Source organism: Emydura macquarii, unplaced genomic scaffold, assembly GCF_026122565.2.
Source record: "Emydura macquarii macquarii isolate MOO-44397 ecotype Brisbane River unplaced genomic scaffold, CSIRO-AGI_Emac_v2 contig_1483, whole genome shotgun sequence".
In the NCBI taxonomy this organism is placed as follows: Eukaryota; Metazoa; Chordata; order Testudines; family Chelidae; genus Emydura; species Emydura macquarii.
In genome coordinates this window covers 10337353-10361930 of record NW_027131620.1, presented here as the reverse complement: position 1 = coordinate 10361930, position 24578 = coordinate 10337353, and the positions used below count along the sequence as shown (strand labels likewise).

At 43.4% G+C, this 24578-nt stretch overlaps 1 protein-coding gene across 1 annotated transcript; it reads right to left on the bottom strand.

The window, feature by feature from the left end:
- Positions 1–10749: 10749 nt before the first annotated feature.
- Positions 10750–24317, bottom strand: ZBP1 (Z-DNA binding protein 1). Its single transcript, XM_067554626.1, has 8 exons — positions 24293–24317; positions 17335–17562; positions 16141–16221; positions 15384–15563; positions 14178–14351; positions 13480–13707; positions 12232–12450; positions 10750–11323 (listed from the first exon to the last, which is right to left on the bottom strand). The coding sequence occupies exons 1-8, from the start codon at positions 24315–24317 to the stop codon at positions 11142–11144; spliced, it is 1317 nt and encodes a 438-aa protein (XP_067410727.1). The 3' UTR covers positions 10750–11141.
- Between the last annotated feature and the right edge of the window lie 261 nt (positions 24318–24578).

Genomic DNA, 24578 nt, shown 5'->3' with positions numbered 1-24578 from the left:
AGCAAACCGTTCAGGAGACCTAGTCGTGCAGCAGATTTTGGCAGGATTCCTCAAACTGAAGCTGCACGAGTCACTTAATTAATTATTCTTTTATCAACTGTTGGTAACTGAATTAACTCACTGGTCAGGTTTCATAGATTCACACACATTTTTCTTCAGCTGCTGTGGAGCTGCCAGAGTCATAATTAATGGCAAAGCACCAGCAAGCAAACACTGCTCGGTTCGTGTTTTGTGGAGGTGAGAGAGAGAACGTCTCTCACGTGGAATACAAAATCTATGGCCCAAGGGATCTACCGAAGTATCTGTTCCAGACCAGAACCCAACTTTGTGTGGGATTTCCCTATGCCCCATCCTGGATTCCATTGCTACGTTTGTCATGCAAGCCGTTGGGAGAAGCCACTGTATTGGTCTTAGAAGACCCATTCCAGCTTACTCATGTGGATTTTGAAACATTTGAGAAATTAGTACTGTCCTGAAAAATATCCAGAGTTTTGCACAAGAATCAGTGCATGCTGGGGCAGGACTTTGAATGTGACTAATTACTTCGAGATAGATGGGATCCAAAAGCAGACAGATACCATGGTAATGGGCACAATATAAAAACCTAGCTAGATCTTTGTGTGGATAGATAGTTTCATTGATACTCAATAGAACAGGGCTTTTTTTTTAAAATGTAAATATTTGCAAAGTTGTTTTCATTTTGCAGGATTTAATTTTTCAAAAATTTTCATTAGTTTAAATTTTTATCAGAATGTTCTGTTTGCTGGATACCAGGTTTTCAATAAACAGAAATTTTAAATAATGGCATCAATAAAAGGTTTGATTACAAAAGTCACAAAAACAAAACACAAAATTGAAAAAGTCAGCAGTTTTTCATTCAATTCTCTTTTCTCTCTCTCTCACACACACACACACACACACACACACACACACACACACACACACACACACACACACACACACACACACACACACACACACACACTAATTGAGAAAATTCTGGCCAGCCCTAATGCTGACACATTGTAATTCCAAGTTCCCACTGATCTGGGACACAGCAATCAAAGTTAATGCGCTGGCTATCAAATTGAGAGGGTGAGATGTCTAGTGGTTGACATACAAAAATGGGGGTCAGCCATTCTGGGTTCTGCCACTGATTTGCTCTGTGACAAACAACCATAAAGAGATTGTAGAGGCTTCATTCATTTGATGTTGGTAAGTGTTATAAGAATGTAGAGTATTACGCACTCCAGTGAGATGGGCAGCATGACTCAAGTAACAAGAGAGAGTTACTGAGACTAGAACAGCTTATGGGGAAAAGATGGTGTATTCAATAAAGCAATCAACAGGCAGAGGTTGAAATATCTGCTGCACTAATGTACTGTTATTCTCCCCAGGCTGAGGCACGTTGTATGACCTATTTTCTCTGCTCTGCCCATCAGTTACGCTACTCACAGCTGAATGGGATATTTCTTAGGCAGGAGGGGGGAAAAAAAAAGGTTTAAAATGCACTCATTTCTTTTGCCTCCTATAAAGGGACAGAGTTGTCGGTTGCAGTTTGGGCTTTTTAGCTTCCGCAAAAAGATCTCGCTATGTGGCAGATCCTTAGCTGGTGTAAACCAGCAGAGCTATGTCTTCAGCGGAGCAAATGCAGATATATAGCAGCCAAGGAGCTGACCCCATATATTCTGAGTTCTGTTAGGACCATTGCTGGATATGAGGCAGTCTGAGCCCCACTCCCCCACGCTGCCTTCCTGGTACGCGTGGAACATTGTGCTTCCTGGAACTGTCTTCCCATATCTGCCTCTGCCATACAGTCAGGCTTCAGCAGAGGGAGTTCCCCAGGAAGCTGTTCGCTTTCCTCTACTGTTCTCAGCAGATGTCATCAGTGGAGGAGAAAGACCCATGGAAGACAGAGGAGATTTTCCTGCAGAAAAAGAGGATCTTTGCAGGCTGCCCATCTCAGCTCATCATTGCCCGGCACCTGTGTTCCAGGGCATATGTCCAAGCAAGTTGTGAGCAGGCACTACGCCATCACAACAGATGAGCATGAGCAGAGAGAGCCAGGAGACTGTGATCCTGCATCACTTCGGGGCATTGACTGTTTAGGGCAAATTTCCCAGCTGAGAATGTCAAAACAGCTGCCAGTCTGGAGTCTATACACCTATAATTAAGAGGATATGTGATTTCTAATCCAGCTGGATTAATTGGCAAGCTAAATATAGCATCCAGGACCATGTAAGGCAAGTTTCTGTGTGTGATTTAAATCAGGAAATAAGGCTACAGCTGGTATGAGCAGGCACTGAAAAAACGACACCTCCAGCCCCGGGCTCAAGCGCTCTGCAGTCATTGCCGGCCTGAGCCCACTGAGGCTCCTTTCTTCCCATTCATTGGTAACAGTATCACAACAGCATCTGGAGGCTTCCACCAAGAACTAAGCCCCATGGTGCTAGGCATGGAACAAACACATAGCAGGAGATAGACCCTGTCCCAAAGCCCTCACAGTGTAAATAGATAAGACAGAAGAAGGTTGGGAGGAAGGGACTATTATTGTGCCCATCAGGCCAGGAGGCATAAGGGATGCAGTCTGATAAGCAATCAGGAAGTCTGTGGCAGAGACTGGAATTAAACCTATATCATCTAAGGGGAGCTGGCTGAATTCTTCTTTTTTTAAACGAAACATTTTCTGTTGAACAGAAATGTCTTGCAAAAATGTATCAGTTTCATCCGGAAGGTTTATCAGAGGCATCCTCTGCCAATACCCCTGAGGGGTTAAGGCACACCACTGGGATGTAAGAGATCCAGGTTCAAATTCCCACTTTGCTTGATTAGGAGAGGGACTGGAACCTGGGTTTCCCACATCCCTGGTGAGTGTCCTAACCCCCGGGCTAGCCTGGCGTGGAGTGTCGTTCTCTTGTGTTTTTTCCATGAAAAATGTCGAAAGGTCTCGTTTTCCTGCCACATCAGAATGAAAAGTAAGTTCAAAACCTCAGTGTTGTTCAGGAAATGGAATTGTTGTCTTCCGGCCAGCCCTGCTCCTGAGTCCCAGTCCCCTGGCTTAGCCACAAGACCATTCCTCCTCTCCATGGAAGCTAAGACTTGAAGGAGCAAGTCCTCTAAAAGGTAAGATCGTTCCCTTGTTCTTGTAAGCCAAGGGCCAAACTGCGCTCATAGCTGACATCTGCAATCCCACTGCCCTCACACTGGGTTCATGTGCATAACTGAGCAGAATTGGACCCAAATGTCTTTCTTTCTGGTGCGGCTTTCTGGGGCTTCCACTCGAGTGGTATTCTGATAAGCATCACCCCCTCTTTTTTTGGCCTTTTAAGGTGTCCATAGAAAATATTCTTTGTGAGGCTTTGATAATGGCAGAACCAGTAGGGGGGTGAGAAAATAAGCAAACTCTCTTCTCTGCAAACTTCCCCTTTTCTTCAAATGATCCAGACCTTCTAATAAAAGTTCTGCATTATTATTTTCTGGTACTTTCTTTACATTTGCTGCTACCTTTACACTTCTGGTAACTTCCAGATGAGGCTGGAAATTCCGCAATAGTGTGCGACAAGGTTCTTCTCAGGGTATTCTCGACCAGGAATGAAAGCAGAAATGACAATAGGCTCTTGTAAGATTCCTAGCCTCTAACTCCCTTGTGCGTTCACTTGTACCAGTGCAAAACAAGAATGAAACAACCCCGTTCTCACAGGGTAGCATTTTATCTTTCCATAGGTGTGAATGACTGAACAAGTTACAAGACAGTGCAGAATCAAGCTCTGTGGCTGCTCCAAGACTTATTTTACAGAGATATAGTTGCCCCTGCTAGTTCTAGATTGCCCTTATCTATTCCATGCAGCCACCTACCGGTCTGGGAACACAGGGCCCCTATGCTGTCCTATTTGAACGCCCACTGACTTCAATGGGACTTGTACCTGTATAAACAAGAACAGAATTCGGCCCCTAGCACTGGGCTTTTTGAGCCACTCCCAGTCTTTGAATACCACTCTATCCCAAGTCAGATTAATATCACACTGTGAATATCTGCAAGGTTAAATTGCTTTTAATTTTTGTTTAATTATCTGCAATGGCACAAATAACTAACAGCATCGATTTGAACTTGGCACTGACGGCAGGTTCCAAATGGCAAAGCATATTAAGAGATCGAACTATTAAATGTAGCTAATGAGCAAAATAATTATGTGGTGCTAAGCCATAAAAGGTTAGGCTTTAAAGATGTCATAGTTCATGAGCAAGAAAGATTTAATCGCATTTTAATCAAATATTCATATGATAATGTGTTTTAATCAAAATAGTAGCAATTAATTTGGGGGGATATAGTGTATGCTTCCTGTCTTTGCTTTCTAGAGGTTCCCCCCCCCCAGAGTTCACATTTTCTTACTTAATAATGTATTGGTTCCAGTTGTAAGCTCATAAAGCAGTGTGTAACCTGGGATAAACTAGTGCAGCAATAAATTACAGCGCAGTACAGACACTGTCAGTCCGATTCTCCATTGCCAAGCACCTGGCATCGTCACAGACGCCCCTGTAATGCGACTATGCTGCCATTTGGATTTGGTGGCATTTTATACCTAATGCGTACAGTGTAAATGACAGCACAAGGCGCAGGGCAGTGGAGAATCAGACCCACCATTTGCAAACCGGAGGCACCCTAGCAATCTCACTTAAGTGCTTACTATTCAAAAGTGATTTCTTTGCAGCGTCTTTCCCTCTCAACTCCACCAAATTGTCTTATCCTCTTTTGCTGCTGGTGCTATCACAATAATTCTCACCGGCGAGAGAAGGTGCTCCCACTCCATTCCAACAGTCTTCTAATCCTTTCTCTCGGCCCTTCGTTCCACTGTCTTTGGTTTATCCACTTCTCTGTGCCACGATTAAGAATTTAAAAGGACAGATATTGCAGTCCTTACTGTGACATCTATTATGGTAACTGACACAGCGGGCAATTACCCTGGCTATTGCAGAAACAGTCATATTATCAAGAGCAGTGAATCATCCACACAGTCTAGCCTTGTCTGGCCGTGGAAATACCTGCAGGTGTTAGCATGCAGAGCCTTCATGCTCTGTTGCCATTCCAGGAGGTACCACTGGAAACAGGTACCATGTACTTCCAAGGCAAACACTTCAGTGTCCAGTAATCAGCCTTTCCAATAACGTGTCCTTGCTGGAACCACATTGCTTCTGGGAAGTCTATCAAAAATATCATGGCACTTAAGCAAAATACTTGTCCCGCCTCTGGCGCACATCTCCACATATGGACCATCCAATATTTTTTCCTCTTAATCTATTTAGCTCCTTGTGCTAAATATGTATATAATTTTTGCCATCTGCCATTTTAAACATTTCATCTGTGTGCGCGTTTTTTCTTTTCCCTTTAAGTGCTAAGTTGGAGTCAAGATGAAAAAACTTTCAATGAACCACCTTTGGCTGCAATGGCTTCTTTTGCCGTGGATTTGGCCAGATGTTTCCTAATTATTTATCTGTCAAGGATTTTTCTTTTCTTTAAATGTATAGACCTTTCCTCCAAATGAAAAGTAACATAAGGTTCTTGTTTAGTATTTTTGCCTGGGTGAAATAGTCTGGGTTCAGCTTCATTATCAAGGCTGAATTTTATGCTTGAAGATGCAACTTCACATCAAAAGCTTGATTTTTTTATTATTCAGCACAGCCTTTTTAGATCAATGCTGACAAAAGCCAAATGGTACTTTATGACTTGAGATTTATTTTTTAAAGCTAGAACTGAATCATGCCACTTTCTTCTGAGTCTAAGATTGTTTCGTGTAATGACTTAAGGTCAGAATCTACCTCGATTTCTCACATCAGATAGGTCTTATTTACATGAATAACCCCCCATTGAATCAGTGTAATACAGTGTGAGTAAGGATTTCAAACTCAAGCCCATATTAAGCTTGATACTTGTCCCATGGAAGTCAATGGCAAAAAAATTCCCCTTGACTTAAATAGGTCAATTATTGGGTCTTCTGAAGGATCCTCTGTCCATTACTCAAATGGCAATTTCTTGAGAAATATGAAGCCACAGAAGGAATCATATAAGCCTTTGATTATTGGAATTGACCAATCTGGCGTTAGGTATGAACATGTAGAGCTACTACTCAGGGTGGTCATTGGGGGACATATAGTGAGGAGATAAGGGTCTGAATAAATAGGAAATAAGAGTCTCTAATCTCTATAACCACTGCTGAAGTGGAATACCAATCACCACCACTGATCTGACTTGGTATAGGGAGGCATGTCCCTATACCTAGATCATTTCTGGCATTCTGCATTAATTTGCTATTTAGCTACGATCAGAGATATCTCTCGAATTTTTTGTTTTTTGGGGTCTCTTTTTCCAGTGTCCCTAATTTTAGTGATACCTCCACACAGGAGAACAAAAATGACCACATTACAGCTGAAGGAAGCTTGATGTGCCCCTCAGCTGCTTTGACTGGGGACGGGGAGGGGATCTGTCTGTTGCTTGTCATCCACAGACTACAAGTACAGTGTGCTCTTGGCTTTACATCCACAAATCCTGATACCAATCCTCTTGCGTTTGTTGCTATATTTTGAAAGGAATTCAGAGGTAGTTCTGATACCATCTTGAGTCACTTTGATTGGATAGATATTACAATTCAATATGCAAATTGATGTCCTGGGTTCCATTCGCCCCTGAGTTAAGCAACTTAAACTGGTCAATGGTACTATACAGCTGAGTCTTTTCAGATAATGGAGTTCAAATGACATATTCAACACTGTGACTTCATTAGCTTGGAGGGAGCACCTATCAATACTTTTATTAATTCCCTAAATTTTTTGTGCTCTACTGAAGTGGTTTTAATTTACTTTACTACTTAGTTATGGAGGTAAGTTATCTTTGGAGAATCATGTTTTAGCTTCTGAGAAATTTAGCTTCTGAGGTTGGGAGCACTGGAGCAAGGTTTGGGATAAGGACCACTCTACACAGGAAGGGCAAAGATATTAAACAAAAGCACCAGAAACTAATTAAACATGTCAGGAAATTATCCATAATACGGTGGGAGTGGGGTGTTTCCTCCACGTGAATTTCTTACCTCAGAGATTCAGAGGCAATACAATAATGTCCTGATCTTTTCTTTGGAGGGAAAAAAAAAGTTTGCTAATAGATTCTGGCTTCTGTTGGCAGGAAGATCCTATTTTAGTTGGGTTTGTTCCCATGCTGACGTCATTCCCAAGTTGAGTTGAAAGCAACTGTGGAAAGTTCTGGCTGAAGGGATGTGTATTGGAGGGCTAGGGACGGCGGTAATAAAGAAAACGCCCAGCTTTGGAAACGGAAATGCGTTCCCTCAAAGTCAACATCTTGAAGTAAAGAAAATTGTGCAGAAATGAATATTCAGTCTCTATAATGAACTTGTCACAAATACACTGACGACGCATTTCGTGGGGTTTGACAAGGGCTAGAGGTGGGCGTTTACTTAAGTCTCTTCTGAAGAAAAAAGAACAAGCTGCCAACTAACTTTAAATGACGAAAGGCATTAATGACCGGCTCGTGCTCCCATTTACTGAGCAGGATTGGGCATTTGACATCCCAATAGCTCAGTGGTCCCCAAACTTTTTACCTGGAGGCACCCCCTTATCCCTGCCTGCACCCCCCTGGGGGCCGGGGCCAAAAGTGGAACTGCGTCCGGGCTGCATTTGGGGCTGGGGTCAAGGCTCATTGCAGGGCTGGAGCAGAGCTGGTCCCGGACCCTGCCGCGCCCCCCCGCACTCAACAGTCCTCTGGGCACACCCCACAGTTTGATGACCTCTGATAGCTAACTCTGCAAGTTAGTTGGTTTCACTTTTGTTTCTAGTCAATTCACTTTCAACTTCCTCTGCACACCCACAATGTGACCATGTTTGAATTGCAAAACTGCAGGAAGGGTGGTTTTCTTCCCCTTAAAACAGTTTCCATTACAATTAAAAATAGTGATGATGATGATGATGATAATAACAACAGGAACATTTTTGTTGGTCTGACCTTTTTTAAGACTTGTTGTTTAAAAATTCTAATTTAGGGTCCCAATTTTCCTGGCATTGTCCCTTTTAATACTACTGCAGCTAACAGAGATCCTACTTATGTGCTAGATGCCTCTTTTGGAGAAAAGGGTCATGAATTTTATCTACTACTGCACTCTAGTACCAGCCAGGAAGTCATGGTTGTTCATGAATATATTATAACATGCACTCCCTTTAGGCAAACTAAAAAGAAAGGAGTAAGATCATATACATTGATGTTGATACTTCATCAGTGCAGAGAACAAGTGAAGATTAAAATCAATATCCCAGCAGCTACAACATGGTGGGTTTAGATGTTCATTTTTCCGTGCATACGGTCTAAAACACCATCTGCACCTTGGTTTTTAAGGCAAGATAGGACTGGCCAGGGAAATAATTTGACCTCTGCAAACCTTAATTCATGTGCGATGAGGCTATGCAGGATCGACACCTGACTCAACAGGACATGGAACAGTGACGTGAACAGTGGCTGAGAAATCCCACTAGCTCAATTCTCCCTTGGCCCCCTTCATGCCACGCTGGCAGCACAAAGGGGCTATAAGGCTGGTGGATTTGGTCACCACATAATACCTGGGGCATAGGGGAATTATGATGTTGGAGACATGGCCAAAAGAAGCAGATGGTCCAGACGTAAGAGCACTCCTGATGCTGTACCATATGCTGGGGGCTGAGTCCAGAATACAGGGCAAGGAAACCCGTCTATCTCCCACCCACTTTCTCCCTTAGTTTCTGGGCAGCTTGGGCAGAACTGACAATTGGGCCCCATATTTTTAAATAGAAGTGATCACCTTTCCATGGTTCAAATCAGCTAATTTAACTCACTTGATGTGTTGGTTCGTAGAGAGGTTCATGAACCTTGTTTTTGGTTTCTGGCCTGGAGGATTCTCTTTGAGCTCTAGGACTGAGCGGGTATGTCAGCCCATAGTGTACCTACCGGGGGCTGCTATGTTACAGATGGGGCAATTCTTTCCTGACCCCTATGGTGATCAGCTTACAGTCTGCATCAGGGAATTCACTTACCTTCTCTTTGTCTCTATGACTACAAATAAACTCATCCAGCCCTTTTACAAATCCAGCTGCATTCATTTCATTTGTCATATTTATACAATGTACCTATCACTTGCTCTCTTGTCACATAAACAATCAAAACATTGACAATAATTATCTAAATTAACATAATGTTGAGAGAGCGAGAAACTAAAATAATCCCACTAGGAAAGACCTGTATGAAGAGGCAGGCCTTGGAAAGTACCTGGGAAGTAGACATGGTCTGCAACCATCGAGCTGAAAGGAAAGCATATGCCAGAGTCCCTCCTTCTCCTCTAAGGATTCCTTGCTTCCAGAGCCCAGCTGTATAATACCCTGCCATACTACAATGTTTAGCCATTTCAGCTCATGGGTAAACCTTCTGCTAACATACAGGCAATGTCCCTGCTTTCAAGAAACAAAAGACTCCAAGATGAGTCATTGATTCTATCTTTTAACAATGGGGAGAGAGAATCACTCCATGCCTGGGGGCAGCCCTTTACCAGGGCCAGTGTGCTCCCAACAGGAGACTGCTCCACCTCTCCCCCCTTTCCAGGCTGAAACATCTGTCTGCCACCCTTGTGGAGCTCTGTGTAGTTTAGGGTGCAGATTCTATCATAACAGACTAAGCACAGTTTTGCTGACATCTGTTCATACAATTGCAGGACAACATTTCATTACCCCAGTAGTTAACACAAAAGTGGTTTGTAGCCCAAAATCAGCCCTGCTAACCATTTCCCATCATGCTCAGCACCTAGGTAAGTTATGCTAAATACTTAATTGTACTCATGCAGATACAAAGCCCATGCAAATAAAGTGCCCCCCTTTCAGCTGCTGAACAGGGAGAGTGTCACTGAGACACTCAGACCTGGCTTACATCGGCATGGTTGTGTCCAGACCCACATGATTGATACGGGCAGTTCTGGCAATCCCAAGCATTCAAATATTATGAGTCGGGCCCCAAAATCATGAGATTAGTTTAAAAAAAATCATGAGATTTTAAAAATATAAACCTTCTTTTTCTTTGACTTCTTGGTTTCTGAGCCTGGAGGACACACTTTGTTCACATGTCCAGCCTCTCTCCCCTCTTAAAAAAAACAACCCAGAGAGGTTCTTAGTTCTAGGAGCTGGGGCTTTAAGAAAGTCAGCAAACATTGCGAGACGTATGACAACTTAATGAGAGTTGGCAATACTGAACTCTGTTAATAACAGACCCGTCAGCTTTCTGTAACCAGGCCACGCAGCTGTCCTTGGAAGGCACACAGGACCCCCTACATAGGTCTGTGCAGCTGGTTCAAACAGGCCCTCCCTCTCCAGCATCTGAGGTAGGACATCCCAGTAGCCAATGTCCCAGACACAATTCTTTACTAGGATGGAATAGTCTTTGTAGGGTGGCTCAACTTTGGTTCCACAACCTTTGTTTCCCCTTTCCCAGTTTGGGCTGGGTCCCAGAAAAGTTTCAGAATCTTAAACTGACAAGAACAATACGCTGTGCTTTCTTCCTTCTAGCCTCTCCTCCTTAACCCTTCCCCCCACCCCTTAGCCCATCTCCTTCTCCAGAAAGGCAGAGTTTGAAAGATCTCTCCCCAAAACTGAGTCTTCGCTCATGCTGCACCATCACCTCCAGTTACCAGCTTGCCTTGGAGCCGATCAGCATAATGAGGGTGCAAACTAATTGTAGGTGGTTGAGTTTTACAGCAGCTGCCATTTGAAATTTGACACTTGCCATAGCACAAGATTTCCAAGTTCTGGATGGATTCAAGCCTTACCATGGTACAAGGGCTTTCAAAGTTCACTGGCAGCATAAAATTGATTCACTCCCTATTACTTTTTTTTCCTTTTGCAAAACTCCCTAAGAAAAGATATAAAAATCCTGTTTGCTCTTCAACATTTTGAGTAGGCAGAGAACAGTGTGTCCTGTTCCATTTATTGTCTGTAAATCATAGCAAATATCTTGCTTCTCCATTGCAAAAAATAATTAGAATTAGCAAGTGTCTTTACCTCTACCATTCGCATTTGTGAATTTCTGCAAGGGCCTCATAAGCAAGATCCTCCCTTTCCCCACATATCTATTATTCCTCTTCATGTTCTCTATCACTTCCAGTGTCTGCTGTTTCTTCTACATTCATGTAGTTGTTGTTTCCAATGATAACTTCTTGGAACTTTTCACAAAGGCTGGAAATATCATGTGACCCATCCAGGCTGCTATCATCACAGGATGTCCGTGTGCTTTGCTCCGATGTCAAGCTGGAATCTAGTGGAATTATTAAGCAAGAGAAGTGGTGAGAGAGCATTTAAGTGACTGGAACAAAGCAGAGCTGAATTCTGTGCCAGCTGCCATGCATGCTTTAAATGCAACTGAATTGTGCAATCCTTACGTTAAAATTAATACAAGCTACCATTTGCTTCTATCTCTATATATTTCGTTTACAGTTTAAAGAACACTCACGATAAGCGATTCAGATACAAACATAAGAAATACTGATTTGAAAAAGTGCAGCAAGCGGCAAAAGCAAAATCAAGGTTCTTGCAAAGTAATTACAGTTTTGTGGGATGGGGGAAGAACCCAAATAACTAAAACCAAACCTTTGGGTTGAATTCTCCAGTCCACTAAGACCACTATGCACTGCTTGGTGGAAACCAGGCAGAGGCAGCTCCGCTGCCTGCTACACCAGCCACTCTCATCCTCTCGCTGGCTTCTTGGAGGGGGCATGTCAGAGGCATACTGGGGGCAGGTTGTGGGTGGCAAAGAGTTTGTTACACCTGATTCTCCACTGGTGTAATACCCTTCAGGGATCTTATGTCAGTGGTGTAAGTTAGGGCTCTCTGAAAAATACCAACCTGCCCCAGTATTAGGAAGGATGCCAGGATCTGGCCCAAAGGGGAAAAAAAAAAAGGACCCAGTGACAGTTATGCTTCTAGAGTCTGACACAAAGACTATTGAAGCCAATGGAACAATTCCCATTGACTTAATGAGGCTTTGGGATCAGGCCCGTAGTGCAGAATTTTCAGAACTGGCCACCTGCCCAAATTTGGTGAGGATGACCTAGTTGTCAATCTTCCAGAATCTGGCACGTACCACGGAGCAATCTCATGCACATCTGGCACAGCTTAGATGCAAGAGAAGCCTACAAGTGTCAACATGGCATTAGACAATTTCACCTGAACCATCGTCTTCCTCATTTGTTGTCTCAGCTGCGAGGTCGGCCGAACCACCCTGCTTCAGAACACTCATGTGGTTGTTGTTTCCGATCACGACGTTATTCAGCTCTGTGCCATCAATGCTGACTCTTTGTAATGGAGCTCTCCCTTCCCCGTGGGGCGTGCTAACAATTTCCAACAACAGCCCAGGGCTGGTCCGAGGAAGGTCACCAAATGGATCTACAGTTAAGAAAAAAGGGTGGAGGGAGCATTAATCATAAAAGTGATGGGATAAGAAATCAAAAAAGACAGAATTAGTGAATGTCAGAAAGGTGCCATACTCATTTCCCAGAGCTCGGGTGGGACTAAGATTTGCATTATAGTAGCAGAAGTAGCAGCATTTTAGCACTTCAGTTTGTTGCACAAAAATAAACTGATACAGATAGATGGGTACATAATACAACAGTACAAGCAGTTCTAAAAAGTTCTTGGCACTTGTACAGTGCGTTCCATGAAAGGACTTCAAAGCAATGTACAAAATATTAGCATCTTCATTTTACAGTTAAGCAGTTTGCCCAAAGCCACTCTGCAAGTCAGCAGCATAGTCAAGAATAGAAACCAGGTCTCCTGTCTCTCAGTCCCTCACGCTAACCGCTTGGAAATACTTCCCCTTTATCTAGTTGCTTAGTCCTACATCCCTTTGAAGTTGGTGGGACTTTTGCCATTTACTGAACAGGAATCAGATGCAAACTATAGGTGCAGAGTCAATCATGGACCCCAGGACCTATTTTCTGGGCTGCACTCTGTCATAAAGTTGGTCTTGATTAACTGGGATGCAGGCTTTATGGGAGGATCTCGTACCATAAATAGTGGCGCCAAATGGAAGGCTTGCAAGGTTAAAGAGAGTTTTTATTAAAGGAGTGGGTCAAAAATATGAGCTAGTAGGATGTTGGAGGAATTTTACCCAAACTCCACTATCCTAAGGCCACTATTTTTCATCAAATTTTCCTCTCTCAGCTGTGGAAGAGGACAGAGATATACATGGACAGGGTTGGAAGGCAATAGCCACTGCTACTCACACATCACAGACTCTGAGCATTAAGCCCAATTTCTAGGGTCAAAAAGGTTTGTTTCAGCACTGACATGCCTTGTCATGGTTCGCAAGTTAGCTCTCATGCAGACAGGGCTGTACCGGGGGGAGTTCTTATATCACCAGCGCCCTACAGAGCATGGGAGCATCTTCAACACAAGCCAACACACTGTACCTACTCTTTTCTGGAGTGCCATCTTGGTCCAGATGCTCGCCTGGGCTGTCAGCGAAGTCCTTCATAACGATATTCATTTGATTATCATTACCAATCACAGTATTCTTGAGTGTGGAGTCAGTTATATTGATTTCCTGACCATCCATAGCGGTTGCTTTAGCTTTCGCTTCACAGTGCAATGTACTAGTATTCTCTGATGCAGCCCCAAAACTCGGAGCAGTCGGTCTGTAATCTGAAGCGTAAGTGTAAAGGGAAAGAATACTACTATTATTATTATTATTTTATTAATCATAGTGACATTTTCTATGGGAAAATGTCAAAACGAATCATTTTGGCAATCTCATTTTGAGAAGATCTATCAGGTGTATACTGCAATCATAATTTTAATATTCTATTCTATTTATATATTACATATTTAATAGTTTGCGTTATAGCATTTCATTTATTGGCATGAAATGATTGGGTGTTTCCTAACAGAATTTTTTCGAATTTCTAATTGCTTAACTTTTAATTCAGTTATGGAGCAAAAACAAATTTCAAAACATTGGACTATTCCACAGGACAGAAATTCCATTCTCCAACCAGCTGTAGTGACACATGAAATCTTTTTTGTGTTATTAATGATAATGGCTGTTGTTCATGTCTGTCCTCAGAGAGAATAACCAGTATAGTACCCATAAGCCTGTGCAGACAGGTGATTACCATCTTTTTTATCCACTAGATTCAGTGAGTTGCAGTTTCCAATCTGAGTCGCTCTGGAATCAGCTATAGAAACAGTGTTTTGCACTCCTCCCTGATAGATGTAGTTTGTTGGATTATTCTGAATAACAACTGATAATAAATTCTTATTTGGTCCAGGATTTCCTGCTTTGTAACCTGGAAAAGAACAAAACAAAACACACATTAGTCACCAGTACAAAAGACAAACAATTGTGCTGTGAGAAAAGCAATTCTTGTCCTGTGACAAAACCCCTTCAGCTCCCAAGGCTTCAGAGCCCAAGCTGCAGTGCCTACACAGCTATTGTTAGCCTTGTAACACGAGCCCCACGAGCCTGTAGACCCGGGCGCTGAGACGCTCTGCGGCAGGCTGCTGCTGACTGTGTAGATGCACTCCAGAAGGATCCGGGGACCTGCGCGCTTGCTGACCCCAGTCAGACTGACTTGTGTGTGGACTGAAGTGGGGCTAGGGAGAGTGAAGATACACACAGCTTCTGTGGGCCTAATGGCAGCAGTGGTGAAGGCTATCAGTTAGCCAGCCGTTCCCAAAAAACGATGTCCAGCTACGAACAATGGCAGCGGTGTGTACCCAAAGGCAGGGTTTGGTCTTTAGAAAAGAAGGACAGAAATGAAGCCAAGGGCACACAAGCAGTGAGAGGAAAGGATTGTAGTAAGAGAACAATAGACATCTCTTTTCTTCTAATGCACGTCAGGTGATGCATAACAGTGTCTTGTGCCTATCCAGTGCTAATCATTTCAGGATCTCAAGAGCCCTTTACAAGATGGGCAAGCGCTCTTCCCATTTTACATATGGGGAAATGGAGGCACAAAAGAGTTAAACAAACCCCTATCGCCCTAGTAGGGCACACAGCGAGTCAGGTGTCTGGTTGAATCAAGACCCAAGTCTCCCAGCCCCAAGTCTCCCAGCCCCATGCTCTGATCAGTTTACCATAATTGTTCTGATTAAAGACAGAGTAAACGCTGAGCATTAGTGCAGATATGCAAATTGAAGAACCGCCAAAGTTCTTCAAGCCAAAGAGAAGTGGCCTGTGGAAGGACACATGTAGTGTAGTCACATGTAGTCACATTTAGTTGTCTAGTTGAAAGTGTTTCCAGCCAAGAAGAAACCAAAGCTGCTTTTTGTACCGCTACTCAGAATGCAGTGTTATGAAAAGTACATTTCAGCAATACCTGCACCCTGTCCGCACAACGACCAAAGCTTCGTGTTTTCATCCAAACTGAGGATATGTTTTTTCTGCAGTGCATATAAATCTGCATTGACATCCTTTCGTGTCTCCTTTCCAGTATGTTTGGCAATGGCTAATGCATTGTGAGGTCCATTTTCAGACAGAAACTTGTAAATCTTCTCCTCTGGGAAACAAAGGGTTGACTTATTGATTCCCTGCCAGAACTGGAGGATAATGGAGCTATGATAATATCCTGTTCCCTGGGCACATTGGGGGACAGTTAACAGTTCCCATGACTTCACTGGGATTGCTGTACCCAGCTCAGGCCCATCATGGCACTTGCTGCAAAGGCAATGAGAAGTAGCTGGACCCTAGTTCTGTCTCTCTACACCAACTACCGGAGCTGATGGGCTGCATGGAGTTGATAGGGCAGTATGCCATGCCATTTCAAGGGGTGTAGCAGTTCACGTGCACCCCTTTGCACAAAGGTGCTCTGGGGTGGAGTTCTGCTTCCCTGAGACAGAGGGTTTCTGGAGGTGCACCTGGGATGATGAGGCTTTGCATTGCCCCATACTATGGCCTGTGTGCTATTAGCACAAGGTATTCCTAGAGGGAACATGACCTGTGACTCCTACAGCCATGCTAACTTCCCCACACACAATAGGGCCAGGCTATAACATTCCATGGTGGCTGCCAGAATCGTTAAACGTAGATTTCTAAAGTTAGTCTGTTCGGTCTTAGGCACATGGCAAATGTCTTACGCTTGTCAGTCAGTCGGCTGTCCTCTGTCACAGGAATCACAGCGCTCCCGTGCTGCTGTGGTGGGACCAGGGCGGTGTCAGCTAGAACAGAGAACACTGTCAGGCACTGTAATTTGGAAGGGAAAATTATGAAGAAAACTTCTATTGTTTAGCTAGGAAGAGAGACTGATTCCCTCATTCTCCTTTCTTGCAACAATCTCCCAAGCCAAATTCCCCGGGGAGCAGGCATCCTTGCTGCATACCCCTGGTACTGATCTTTGCCCACCTCCAGAGAGTGGGGGGCTTTAGAAGGGCTAGGATATTGGCAGATGGTTGGTTTGCTGCACAGCTTGAGTTGATCAGGGAGGGGAAAAGACACTTCTCTGCCTTTATGTAGAGTTCATCCCTTCTCTAGTTATCTTAAAACTATCCCAGCCAAAGATCCCTGGCTAACAAAGGGTCCCATGGAGGGGAAAGGACACTGGATTGAAGACCATGGGGCTTCACGCAGAGCTTTTCACCATAGGGTTATTCTTCTGCCTGGTTTCTTTTGCAGAAGCTCTGCTTGTCAGGCCTAGGACTTCCAGATGCCCCCTGGAGGAAAGAAAGTCTCCAGTGCACAAGGTATGGCAGTGCCATGATCCCCTGCCTGGGAACCTGCTTCCTCATCACAGCTCTGTGAAGCTGGAGATATGGAGAGGCTTTTACAGAATGGGTGGAGTATTTTGTCCAGGATTCATTACCCCCATCCCTGGTGCAGACACCCCCTGTGTATGAGCAAGGAGGGGAGCCTGACACTCAGAGATATTCCTGAATAGCCATCTTTTGTCTGCCTTTGAAATACACCAAGATTGCAGCTATTATGAAAGATATGTCCTCAGAGAACACTACATGGGGTTTATCTGCCTTCCCTACGTGTCCCCCTGGACAAGGTTCAATGCAAAAACTGCCTAGGAATGAGTACGTCTTTTGCTTTAGTCAAGTTTCAGTTCTGTACAAATGAGAAAAAGAACAGAGCTGATTGACTTGCTACCCACTATACTGAGTAAAAAAAAAAAAAAAATGGACTCAAAGTAATTGGTGTCAAAGGCTCAACAGTCTCTGATGCAATTAGGCTGCAATGTAGTTGCAAGTTTCAAAACAAACTCTGCTTCCAAATGCCCTTGGCATTGGAGGTTGCAGATAAAGGTTTAAAAGGTTTTTCAAAACACTTACCAGTGTTCAACTCAACGGTTTTCTGATGACATTCCATCTCTTTGCCGTCTGCACAGACAACCCATTTTTGGTCATTTCGTTTCTCAACCTTTCCTTCCTTCCACATCTGATATAGCACTTTGTTGGCTTCCTGCTTTGTAACTGAACATCCCTGGGCAATCTCAGGGGCCTTCTTTGGAGTGGCAGCTGTCTTTAAGTAGTCCAAGATGAGTTGATCCATTTGTGCAGCTAAATGTAAGCACAAAAAGCCATCTACAGACAATTCTAAGCAATTCAGACAATGACCTTCCCCCTCCCACCCCCTTTTTTTTTTTTTTTGGCAACCAGACTTTACCCCCTTGCCCCTGATCTTCAGTCTGGATTTTGTGTTTATGACTGTGGATATAACATTCATATAATGATCACAGAAGCCAAATGGGGAACTGTGCCCAGACATAGGTAGTGGAGGCATGGAATGAAGTGAGACTACAGGCTGGCCTGGCTTTGCACTGCAGATGTTCATCATACAAATACAAACAGTTACATATTTAGGCTTTAATTATGTATTTACACCCCCCCCCCCCCAAATGACATAATCAGAGCAGTCACTTTTATTGGCTTACAGACTTATTTTGAAAAGTGATACCCGCATTCTTTTCCCAGACTGACCATGCTGGACTGATTTGCCTTTAGATACCACTTCACAAGTCCAGGACCGCTGATGATGTTTATATCCCCTCCGCCACGGTGAGGAAGGTGATGACACACACACACAGCCTCCTATCTCAAAGGCACAACTACAATTCCCAGCTGCTACCCCTCCCTTCAGATCATGTGATTTTATGAAAGCTAAATTAGTAACCCAGCTCTAAAGAGGCAGGGTACCTCTCTGTGTCTCTGGGCATTCCTGTAACAGTCAACAGTCCCATCTATGACTTCATCCAGACTAAGAACTGAAGTGATATTGGGTTGCATGGGCTAAATTAGCCTATGAGCTAGAGAGACGGAGACCACCCTTCTGTATTCATCACGGTTGAGTTTTGTCCTTCCCCTCCCATGAGGGGTGCCCTATGTTCTGTGCTGCCAGCAGTCAGACAAAAAGCAATCCGCAGGGTGGTACAAAGTCTCCTACTTGATAAGGGGCTGATCTTGCACCAGAGGTGTTTTGTCACTGATTTCAATGGCCTTTGGATCAGCGCCTCTCTTGGGCACAGTGTGAGGTACACCAAAAGAACCTCAATCCCCAGGATCCTGGTGGTGCTGCACATTTTACTCAACATCGCCTTCCAGTTCTACCCGGGCCTGTCATGAGAGATTTTTCATTTATTTCTTTTCACGAAGGCCAGGAAAGAAAGGGAAGTAGAGTGGAGCGCAGCGCAGTGCAGTACTTACGCTGAAACTAACAAAAGGCAGAAAAAGCATCTTTAACTGGAAATATGTTGGCACATCTAATCAAAAACCACTTTATTTCCCCCAAAATGCTAGGGCTGTGAAACATGGTTTGCCCTTGCACACAAAGTAATTTAATCAGGAAATAGGAAATCTGAGGGAAGAGGGCTTAGCTGTCATTTTACAAAAACAATTAAATGCATGAAATGTAGCCTAATGGTATTATTAAAGAAAAAGTCCAATCATCCATTAGCAGTGGCATTAATTATTGCAAGCACATTACAGTCAATATCATTAAAATGAGGAAATCAGTTGCTATGCAGACTTTTAAAAAAATAAAATAAAAACAGATTTTTTTGTGCCTCTGGAGAAACTCCAAGAAGCTACCTTTGAATGAAATTTTGATTACATTTGTTTATTGAAGCTGATAGTAAGAGAGACTATGACACTGCTCAAAAATGATAGAAAGCAACACTGTAAAAAATTCAAAGGCTGAGTCAAGGCCAGCACCATTACTATATATTAATGAATGAGTTGAGAAAGCTGCAGATAGTCAGATCTGACTAATACTTTAACTGACAATGGGCTGTTGACATGCATCTATGAGAGCAGAGCTTCAGCATTCGCCAACTGAAGTTTAAATAGTCGTGACAAAACCTGAGCTGAATATGCCAGACAATGCATGTCTGGTGTTTTTTAAATACACCGTACATACATACAATAATGATGGGCTAGCAAATGAGTAAACCTTTCTGACTCCTGCTCTTTGAGGATCTGATCCAACTCCCATCAAAGTTGATGGAACTACTTCTACTGACTTCAGTAGAAGATGATTCAAGCCCTGAAATTATGGCCCTGAAAGGTGTTGAATGCCTTCATTGCCCATTGATTTGAGTACCACTCAGGATTGGACCCTGGAGAATAGAGTTTCAACTACAGAGAAACTATCCCAAACTGTTGTCCCAAGTACAGTACAGTACTGTACTTCCTAGTACAGGCCAAATCCTATGCTCTGATATTCACACATGAAACTCATGAGTATCTGAAGGCAAAATTTGACCCTCAAGTGAAGGATGTGATATAGCAAAAATATCTACAGTGAGGAATTATACTCATTCCATTCACAGCATATTTTGTGCATTTTCCCAACCATATTGTGAAGTTTCCATTTTATGTAAAGTTAAATTCAGCTCATGTTGGTGTGAGTTCCCTCCTTGATATGAGAAGCACTACTTCCTAAATTGCAGTGGCAAGGTGCCATTTGGTTTGGACTTCTCCCCAATCATTTGAGGAGCCAGATTTTAGCAGTTTGGCCTTCAGGTAAGATGTTCTGTACCTGGGCCTGATCTGAAGCCCATTGAAATCAATAGATGCCAGCCCTTTCTGAGACTATGCTGTATTCATATTTAGACACATTCAGGAGTTTATTGTATAATGCAAAATTTGCATTAATGACGATGAAGAATAGATAACAGCGGCAAGATCCAGGAGATATGCCCCACACAGTCCTGCCTATGTATATTGACTCTGTGTTTTAACAGCACTGCTGTTCCAGTCCTGGCTTCTGTTACCCAAGGTTGTAGCTTTTTTTTGGCTAGTAAACCACAATTAGGTATGTAGAACTCCTGGACTTTCACACACCTCAATGACTGTGGGTATGTCTACACTGATGGCGGCAAAGTCACCGCCGTCAGATCGACTTATCTGGATCGACTGAGCGGTCAGTGTAGACTCGCTCAATCGATCAGGAAGTCGCGGTGCTAAAACCACCTCCTCAAGTGGTGTAGCACTGCATTGACGGGAACACAGTTCCCGTTGGCGCAGTGCAGTGAAGACACCGCGCAGAACAGAAGTACAGCAATCAATGGGAATTACGCAAGCTATGCAGAGTAGCTTGCGTAACTCCCATCAACTGCTGCTGAATCGCTGGGTAAGTGTAGACCAAGCCTGTGGTGATTTACTTCCAGACATCTGAAAAATGCACCAGTGGCCCAAGACTACTTTGTAACTGCAGGAAGTAGTGTCTAAGTTTAACATGTTTTAAAATGACAAAAGATGGATAGGAAATTTTACAGTGGGGGTTTGAATCTAAATAATCGAGGCCTAAGGTACTTACGGGGCTTCCTTTCACCCTATCAAGGCAGTTGAGATCAGCTGAACATCCTGAGATCTGTTTGAATCAGGGCAAGAGCTCATTGGGAGAGCACCCTTCATGAGTGGGCACCCACTTTATGTTTTTCAGATTTGGACTCTTATTTTTATATGCTGCTACCTCTCAGATTACTTTGCAGTGATTGTGCTTTCTGAATTAAATAACTCAAAACACCAGAAAAAAAAAACATTCAGAAAGAAAGAGCAAGAACTTTGTTGGAGTTTCTTTTTAAAGTTGAGTTTCATTTGGCTTTTGCAGAGGAAAGAACCATCGATGAGTTGTTAAAAGGATCCTTGGAGGTTGCCCAAGACACCTTTACAAACTGGGATTGACATTGGAATTATTGACTAATCTCAAGGATCTGAGGACATCATAAATACCTTCCTGTGAAAAAGTCATCAATAGAGATCTCAATAAGGGAACATTTATTCAGAGTTATGAGCAAACTGTTATTATATATCAGAAGCTGCCTGTAGTTGTGTTTTAAATCCAAATTCAGCTCCACAGCATATTGAAAAAAATACATCGCAGCTAAAAATTCAGCCCCCGCAAATGCCTGTGCAGCTACTCAATGACAAATGAGAACAAGCAAATGCATAAGTTGAGTCATAGTGTGGATACCTGCTGAAAAAAGGGGATTTGCAATTATCCATGGGTGATTTTCTACATGTCCATGTCCCTTTGTATCATAACATCAATTAGAGAGACTGTCATTTGTTTCTGAACACATTGGTTGGAGAGAACTATTAGTTCAGAGACATTAATTTCTGGACAAATGTTTACAATTAAAATGTAATTTTGATTCCACTCAACTCCTGTACCACCACATTGTATCTCAGCCAATTCTGCAGAATAAATGAATGAATTTCGAAGATATAGTTCAGGCTGAAATGACTCCCAAATGGTTTGTTTTTCTGAGGTTTTGCCAATAGGGATGGTTGGGGGACATGGATCAGATTAGTCCTGCTAACCCGAGAACCATCTTGTCCATCTTGAGAACCAAGTTTTAATGAAACCTTTTCTTGAGATTCATAAATGTTTGGACTTGGAAAAAGGACGAGGAAAAATATCACAGGGAAGCTACTTCTCAGGTCATTTCCAACTATGCAAGTGGTAAAGGTTCAGAGAACTCAAATAAGCCATTCAGGAGGATGTGAACTACTGGGTGGTTATACAGATGGTTGCCATATGCCAACCCTTCTCAGCTCTAAGGTTTAAGACAAAAAGTGAAAATGAAAGCATGTACATTTCCGCTTTTATCTCTCCTCCCATCCCATCCACCCCCTCACACCTTCTCCAAAAGCTACACAGAGTCAAAGGAGTTTCTCAGTTTACCATGCAACCATGATCAGAATGCGACCAAGTTGCTGGCTTGATTGGTAAGCATTACCATGGAAAATTCTGGTCTAATGGACAATCCAAAGACGGGTGAGGAAAGCCACAAAAAGGTCCTGAAGCTGCAGATTGTAGCAAACAGCATGCTGTAATAAAAGGCCCGATCTTGTAAAGGCTCACGTGGTGAGCAGTCCCTGGGAAGTCAATGGGGATTCCTACACACAAGCAAGGGTTTATAGGACTCAGCCTAACTCTAGAGAGAAGAGAAGAGGGGAAACACATATTCTGTGATTGGAAAGATGGGAAACATTTCAAGCCAAGCTGGAAAGAAAGGGGAAAAGAGCATTGACCTTTCCTCGCTACAAATAAGACCCTATCTTCACTGGTCTTATAACCATGAAATGTGGTTCAAGTACAGTTTGGAAATGGACAAAGCTGGAGTCTGATCCTGAAAGATGCCGAGCCTGCTCAGCGCCACACATTTAGAAGGTTTGCTATTGCCTTGTTGACAGGACATTAATAATTAGAGGCAAGCTCCTTCTCTCATTGTTTATTTGGTCAGAGCAAGTCCAGCCTGGCACTGCAAATTGGTCCCTTCCATGTGGGGACATAAAACGCAGAGCAGTGAAACAGACTGGGAAACCAGGCACTTTCGCTGTTGCCAGTGCCAGCTGTGGGGGCTCTCATCAAACCAATTGTTCTTTGTGGCCATTTGTTTTCTTTAATTATTATTTGGTTCATAAGATTTAGTCGCTTAGCCACCGAAGCTAGCTCGCTGAACATGTTTACACCTCATTACAACAAAACAGCACAGCTACTCAAAGCCGTGGGCAGGGCACAGCTAGGGGTTCTTTGGCCAGGAGACCCTCTGGTTAAGGCTACGCAGTACCACGGGCCTCAGGTGTGGATTACACACAACTAACTGGGTGGCGTGATTCTCATGGACTCGCAGTTTTCCAGCGTTGGGGCTTGTATGAACCGGAGAACAGCTAATAGACCCAGATGAAGACATCGCCAAGTCTGACTCCCACTTTTAACCCTTCAGTCCCTTCCTGTCAGATGTCTTCATGATAGGTAGGGCCCTACCAAAGTCATGGCCATGAAAAACACATCACGGACTGTGAAATCAGACCTCCCCTGTGAAATCTAACTATTGGAGGGGTGGGGAAGACAGGGACAGGGCCGGGGATGCCCCAGCCGGGGGCTCCTACCATGCACCAGGCTCCAGCTGCTAGTCCCGGCCAGACAGCCCAGCTGTGACGGCAGCGCAGATGTGAGGGTGGTAATCCTGTGACCACCCTACAGCAGCTTTGCAACCCCCCCATGGCCCTCATAATTACAACACCCTGAAACTTCAGATGTAAACATGTGAAATTGACTAATTTTAAAACCCTCTGGCCATGAAATTGATCAAAATGGACCATGAATTTGGTAGGGCCCTAATGATAGGTGCTCGATGGCTTGCTCCTCCCACCTGCCAAGCTTTTGGATGGGTGAGGGTCAGCAGGGAAACTTGTTTTTCCTCCAAATCTCATGGATAGGGCTAATAAAAAAAGTTCAGTCAAAACGTTTTTTTCCCCGTGGAAAATTGGGGGTTTGACTAAATGATTTTTTTTGCTGAAAGTCTCTGCTGTCATTGGCAATATTCAGTTTTTCAAACAAATTTGCATGTAATACAGGAAATGTTCTTGCTTTCATGGGGGGAATTGGACAGTTTTTGGCTGAAAATATATAGTTTTCAGTGGCTGAAAACCAAAAAGGTTTTGGCTTTCAAAATGTTATTGAAACTTTTCCACAAAAAGATACTCCATTTCCTGGCCAGTTCTCTTCACAGCATTCTCTAGGAAGCAAAGGACACTTCCTATCACCTTCCCAAGGCAGACGAATGAGGACAAAGACACAACCCATAATGTAGCTTTTGAAGCCCCTCTTCCCCTACACCTTCTTGTTCCTGGGACACTTAATGCCATTCACGGCACACCGGTTTCACCTATCTGCTAAACATCAGCAGTAATAGAAAGAGCAAGGAGTATAGATGAGCAACGTGAAAAGTCAGGTCATTGTTCACTAAAAACTTTGAATGTCTTTAAAAGTCAGTCTTACCTGCACTAGATGGTGCTTCTGCCATTTAACCGAATCCTAAAGCAGACTCAGAGGCAATCCCAGAACTACCCTGAAAATGACCAACTCCAACGTATGAGCATGTATCCGTACGCACCAACTGCACAGCCAGAAGGGAAAGCGTAAGAGTAATTTGGGGCTGGGTTTCTAACAGAGGACTGATACTATGCGGTGAAGATGGAAGTGGAAAGTGAAACTTACATATTATCTCATAAATGAAACTGATCGGGCTAAAAATACAACCTCGGTTGTAAAAATGTTTCTTTGG